This window comes from Spodoptera frugiperda, chromosome 15, assembly GCF_023101765.2.
Source record: "Spodoptera frugiperda isolate SF20-4 chromosome 15, AGI-APGP_CSIRO_Sfru_2.0, whole genome shotgun sequence".
In the NCBI taxonomy this organism is placed as follows: domain Eukaryota; kingdom Metazoa; phylum Arthropoda; class Insecta; order Lepidoptera; family Noctuidae; genus Spodoptera; species Spodoptera frugiperda.
Genome location: NC_064226.1, coordinates 14633596 through 14640356, shown reverse-complemented (window position 1 = coordinate 14640356; position 6761 = coordinate 14633596). Strand labels below are relative to the sequence as shown.

Sequence of the window (6761 nt, the reverse complement as noted above, 5' to 3'; positions counted from 1 at the left end):
CTTTAAATACATTGTTTGTAATTTTACAGTAAAAAGCGAATAATGTTTAAACAATTTCATATGCTTATCAATTTCACTGAACAACCTCAAATTAACATTATTCGCCGTTATGATCATGGTTATGATACTATCCATAGGTTTTTCAAACTCTTTTGTGATTATCTATGCTGGCAATAGGCTGACACGACATTTATGCTTTGGCCTGTCAACACATAAAAATAAAACCTACGTCATTTATTTCAGTTTGTCATTTTGGAGGAGCACAATCGGAAAATTTTAAATGCAAGCAAACTTTAGATTTAGTGAACGTACTAATCTCTGAGAATGGACGATAATGATACTGCGAACCTCGATGTAGAGTTTAAGCGGTACTTACAACTGTTGAGACCTTACTTGGGTCAACTAGTAGATCAAAATATTATTAAAATCTGCGATGCCTGGATACAAAGACTCTCGGATTGTAAGGAAAACGAGAAAGCCTTGAGAAATAAATACGTATTCGTGCTGTGTTATCAACTTGCTAGAGGCGTGTTAGACTTGCCATTCTTGAACCAACCCCCTGATGAACTTCAACCGTTGTCCGACGACCTCCACAGCGAGGAATCTTCAACTGAAGTGGAATATATGGTCATTAACTCTGAAGAAACCCGTACAAAAGTAATATTTGATAATAAAAGACAGAGTAGCTCCGAAACAGACAATTTTTCACAAGAATTCGATAAAGCCACCGAAAGTTTGACGAGTACCGAATTACCCCTACCAATATTAAATGCAAAATATCCATCGTCTACTGGTAAAAATGTATTCTGTTATACGTGTCCAGAAGTGGTGCATCACATGACTGACCATGGTGAGGAATATGAATATAGAGCTAACAACCTCGTTAAAAAGCTACGAGAGATAAAAATGCAGAACATGTTGCTTCAAAAGGAACTTGTAGCTTTGAAAGATGAATCTAAACATCTCAAGCAGGATGAATCGATATACGAGTGTGTTACCAAAGTTGATAATGCCACGAGCGCGTTCATACGAACTAACGATAGCAATGTAACGTTAAAATCTTTAAAATGTCAACTCCAAGAAGTACAAGATTCTAGAAATACTTTGATACAGACTATCAACTCCCTTCAAGATGAACTGGATCATATTAATGAGAAGAAAAAAAATGAACAAGAAGACCTTGAAGCAAAACATAAACTGGAATTAATAAAAGTTAGAACAGCAGCCAGAGAAGAAACTAAAGTGTTTTTTGAGAAAAAAATTGAAGAACTACGACATACTTATGAGGAAACTATTGATAAAATACAAGATTCCGCTTCAAGTAAAATAAAGGATATAAATAAACTCAAAGATGATGCAATTGAAGAGAAAGACAAACTTTTAGAGGCTAAAGATGCGGAGATACGTCGTTTAAAAACCCAACTTGAAGATCAAAAGAATAATTTACACACGATGCTTAATAAATTCATCGAAAAATCGAATGATGAAGGGTCGTGCGACGCTATCAAGCTAAGAGCTCAACAACTAGAAATACGTCTTGGCAAGTTGGAGAAAGCAAAAGCTAAATGTACTAAAATGTATGAAACCAAATTGGCACAATTACAAAGAGAGAAACACTTGGCGGAGTGTTCACTACAACTGCAGTTAGTGCGACAGAGAGCTCAGGTTGTTAATGAAATGACCGATGAAAGCCAGGCGGAACTGAGTACGTCGCTGGACAAGCTGGAAACTAAATATAAAGATATAGTAGCCAACGTGCAGGCTACCGCCATACAAAGACGAATGCAGGACCAACTAGCTCTGGAGTCGATATTTCAAGCAGCTTGCGGTATACACGAACAGAATCAGATGCCATTCTCCAAACCTGCACGCAATCAAAACCAAAGTTACGACAGCGAAATCTCAAACTTATTGCGCGGTAATAAAGTCGGAACTGTAATCGTGGGTGGTGGTAATAATAAATCTTTTGGAGAAGACAGTTTGACGGGTGGTTTCTGTCTCAATGGGGAAAGAATGGGAGAACTATTCGAAAGGGTGTACATACCTCAGAGGGACGGGGAGGCGAAGTGAAACTATTTGGACAGTGCCTCGTTATTGTAATTAAAACTAAATGTTGGTGGTGTCCTTATTAAATTTTCAGTTGGATGTATTTTGGTCACTCTAATTATTTATTCGGTTTTGTAAAATGATTGTTTGTGAATTGCTGCTTTTTTAAATAAATAGTATGAAATCCAACGACTCTGTTGCTTCATCCATAGCTATCCAGAGCTGTGGACAACCTAGAGGGTTTAAAGGGACTCCGGTATAAGGCAGGATTAGGAACGAGGTGGTTTTTAGTCAGTAAGAGTCTGACACTCCCTCTCGCCTTACACGAAGCGGGAAAAGTCATAGCAATGTTTTCTGACAAAGCTATAGGTAAGATCTAGTCAATATATCTTAACCTATATACTATACCACAATCTTACAAGCTATTAAACAATTACGAAGCCGTATGAATACTACCTTCGTCAGTAATACATTGTAAGTCTCCAGAGGACGCGTCAATTTCCTGACTGGGGTCGTGGTTGCGTGGGCTGCGGTCATATTCATCTGTGTGGTAGGTACATATTATTAATTAATTACTCATGTATATTTATGTTACATCTGCCTTGCTAATACTGCGGTTTTGTGCCTGTGGAGCTCTGTGCTGTGGTCTGCGTTTTGGGTACTAAATGTGCGTAATGGTGGAGTTTGGTTATTGGCTGTGGGGTAGTGTATAGTGTATACTTGGTGTTTTGATGGTTTTCCAGTTTATTAGTGGGACTTGATAGAGGAGATCATGGGTGTGTTCAGTACTCAAAGTTATGTTATGCGAAATGTGAATGCGAAAAGTGGACAGTGTTACATTTGTAAAAGTTATAAAATAAAATTCTTGTGCAATTAGGGTTAACGTGAGTTTCATTTGTATGCAGTTTGTTTTGAAAATGGTAATTGTCATTTGTAACTACTAGGTTAAGCCTTTGACTGCCAATAGAAAACTGTTGAAGGCAAATCATCCGCTAACGTCGGTCACCGGTGACCACCACGGCGTTCAATGTGTTAATGATAGATATTTGTAATTCGTAGTAATGTTATATATCCTGAAAACTAATGGTTTCAGTGTTTCGCAAAAAGTTCAGTGTTTAGCTAATTTATAGAGCAGTGCCGCAGTTCCAGGACATTAGTCGACTAATCTACTGAGTCAACAGGGGCCTCGTTTGCAGCACTCACATAATCTTATGCAGAATACTTCTCATTTATGTATAAGGCATAGGGTTGAACGAATGTAGATATAAAATAAATAGCATCAACCTATTGTATAAAAAAGAAACTAGCCACAATTTAGTATAGGTACTGTGAAAGCCTTAGAAAAATATGTATACTTTCGAGTGTATATTAAGTACCTACATGAACCATCAAGCGCCGCTCTTGACGTCCGCAAGTTGGTAGGAGACAGCCTACCTAAAAGTCATTGCAGAAAGCCTATGTTCAGCTAGTAGATAAAGGTCTTCTGCATTTTCTATTTATAATATTCATAATGAATGTTATTTCCTTAACATTAGATGTTTATTATTTTATTTTTTTTTTTTATTGTCAGAGACAGCCCTGCAGTAAAGCCAATAGTAGCAACACTAGAAAACGTAGCGCATTGTTCGTTAATGTTTAATCTAAGTCTTGCTAAGTTAAGTTAGTTATAAAATATATTTTAAATAAACGTATATAAATATCAAAATCGTATAATAGAAAAAGATTTTGGTACTATTCGCATTTGTATTTGTGTCCAGCGTGTGGCAACAGAGTCATTCCGAAATTAATAATAGGTACCCCAGGTACCCCAAATAAATTAATTGGTTTAAATTGATGACGGGTAATTATATATTATAACTTTTACATATTTAAGCATTTGTGTGGAAACAAACTGTATTGTTAGTTTAATTACATTATTGTGTACCTATTATTGAGGTACTTTCTAAAATGTTTGAGAATTGTGATGAACAGAACGTTGCTATTATTTCGAGTCAGGCGTTTGATTATTACTTTAATGCTTTGTTTCTGGGATTAAATAGTATGAACACAAGAAAATATTTTTATACACTAAAATAATAGGTTTATTTATAGTAGACAGATAACCTGATGGTAAGTAATTGCCGCCGCCCATGAATACCCGCAACACCAGAGTGGTTACAAGTGCGTTGCCACCCTTTTTGGGGGGTTTAAGATTTGGGCATTGAGGAGATTGGGGAGGGGAGGAATTGGGCCTTCGGTCACCTCATAACGGTTCAGTTGCTTCACGCCAATTTTCTGTGAAGTCGTGATATCACTCCGGTCGAGCTGGCTCATTCGTGCCGAAGCATGGCCCTCCCACTCTTAAAAGAGGTCAGATGTTAATTGCTATGACTTTATTTACTTACTCTTTTTATATTACATGTTTTCTATAATAACCAGATTAATGTTCCTTTGTTTGTAATATTAGCTCCCACAAAGTACCATGACATAATTAGAATATTTCATTTCTGTTGTGCCATAACTGGCATTCAGTGAAACAATTGGATAATAGAAAAATCCATACTAGAATGTTCAACAAACTAATAACCATTGCAATGAGTAATTATAGTTTCGTATGTACCTATGTTTGTTTGTTTGAATGTTATGTATGTGTAAATGCTCATAAATCGATTAACGTTCTTACAATACTTTTAAAGTTGGTAAGTTGATGCATATGTATGTACTATGTAATATGTACTAAAATGTAGGTATTTTACTAATTTGGTATCTACGTTTTAGCTTGAACTACGAGTACAGTACAACCATTTATTTATAGAAATGGTTTATATATATTACGTAAGACATTTTTTCCTTAGTAATGTTAAAATGCCTTTTTTATGGAATAGGAGGTAAACGAGTAGACGGTTCACCTGATAGTAAGCAATCAGCGATGCCCATTGACACAAGCAGCACCAGAAGCGTCAAAAGGAATATATATATACGTTCTTTTCTTGAAGGTCCGTATGGTATTCGGAAATACCGCCGACGACAGCTCATTCCAGTTTTGCTGTGTTAGTATACAGGTACAAAATCACAGTAATGCTACGAAAAGTCAGAGTATGCCGCCACCCACGTCTCGGTGACTGTTCATAGTTTTAAACAAACAGGGTTTGATCTCTGCATTCCTTCAATACGTCATTGAAATAACATTTCAATTATTTACTTTAATAAATGATACTTACGTGTATAAAAAGTGGGAATCTTTACGAACGAGATTGAGTCAAATGATTTTATCGATCACCATATCGAAGTCACGAACGCTTATTTCTGAGAAGTGCTAATAAAACCACACATTATCTTAATTACTGAGCTTGCTATATCGATCACGTTCCACTTAGGTGGTAGACAGTACTGTTTATATAATTCCGTCACGTTGTACCTATGTGTTATCTACGCAAAGATATGTATCATGCTGAGAGTGATATCATGATAATGTTTGATGAGTCTCAAGGGTTCTGATGAAACCTAGAAGATTGCTTGTTACTACCCTATGAATGTTCCGATGTAGGTATAATTATGATAAGGAAAAGTATTGATTTATTGGAATAATATCGTTTAAAGATTTTCATTCGTATCTTAGAACTGTGGAACGCTATATGGCACGACAAGTACTAGTATTCATAGCTCTATCCTTTCGTATATACCTATTTTTTATGGTATAAGCCGGTAAACCAGCATACGGATCACGATAAGCAATCGCCGTCGCCCATGGCCACCTAAAACACCAGAGACGTTATAACGCACTTGTGTTGACGGCCTTATGAGGATTAGGAATTTAAGGGTTGTTGGGGAATCGGAGATTGGGATAATTGCGAAAGGAGTAATTATTTTTATAGTGCACTGGTATGAGATTTTGTTATTGTCAAAACTGGTGACACATTTTGTAAGGTTGTTTCACCTCAGTTTTCTGTGAAACTAATATCTGAAATACAAAGTCTGAAACTAATTCATACTTATCGTCTTGTTACTGACGCAATAGGAATTTCCTATATGGTTATGTAGTAATGTGACTAATTGTAGGCCTACACTATACAAGTCTATCGTAGGTACATTTCCCGTTATCATGAATGGTATAAAAAATTAAGATCAAATTAGTGACAATTTATGCGGTGATGATACCTCAGTGTGAATTAAACTAATACCTGAAATACAAAGTCTGAAACTAATTCATACTTAGCGGTTTCTGACGCAATAGGAATTTCCTACTGGTTATGTAGTAATGCCTAATTGTAGGCTAACACTATACAAGTCTATTATAGGTACGGTACTTATCTTGTTGGTATAAAAAATTAAGATCAAATTAGTACAATTTAAATTGATGACGTCAGTATTATGGTTGGTTGATGAAGAGATATTTATTTGGCGTGAACACGTAAATACGTGTTTGTGACCTTAACCATTTGTTAGACCGGAGCTGCGGTCTGCCTAGCGGGTTTACCGAGGCTCTGACTCGAAAGCAGGAGTAAGAACGGGGTGGTTTTCAGTAAGTGTTTGACACACTCTCTCACCTCGCCCAAGGCGGGAGAAAATATTGGACGATTTTCCTCCTTAAAAAATATAATAACTTTATTCTCATCACCATCAGCCAGTAATTGTACCATCGAAGAACAAATAGGCATTAATCACCATACTTTCTCAATGCTCAATGCTGTCTTAATATCTCAATAAAAAAATATTTAAACAAAAATCACACAAGA

General features: G+C 36.2%; 1 protein-coding gene across 1 annotated transcript; it reads left to right on the top strand.

The window, feature by feature from the left end:
• Nucleotides 1-228: 228 nt before the first annotated feature.
• On the top strand, nt 229-2235 carry LOC118278876 (centrosomal protein of 131 kDa-like). The gene has a single exon (XM_035598282.2). It carries the CDS (start codon nt 325-327, stop codon nt 2068-2070), a length of 1746 nt encoding a protein of 581 aa, XP_035454175.2. The 5' UTR covers nt 229-324; the 3' UTR covers nt 2071-2235.
• The last annotated feature ends 4526 nt before the right edge of the window (nt 2236-6761 follow it).

Bases quoted from the DNA above. Each gene is read 5' to 3' on its own strand.
- LOC118278876 (XM_035598282.2), top strand. From the start codon at position 325: ATGGACGATAATGATACTGCGAACCTCGATGTAGAGTTTAAGCGGTAC.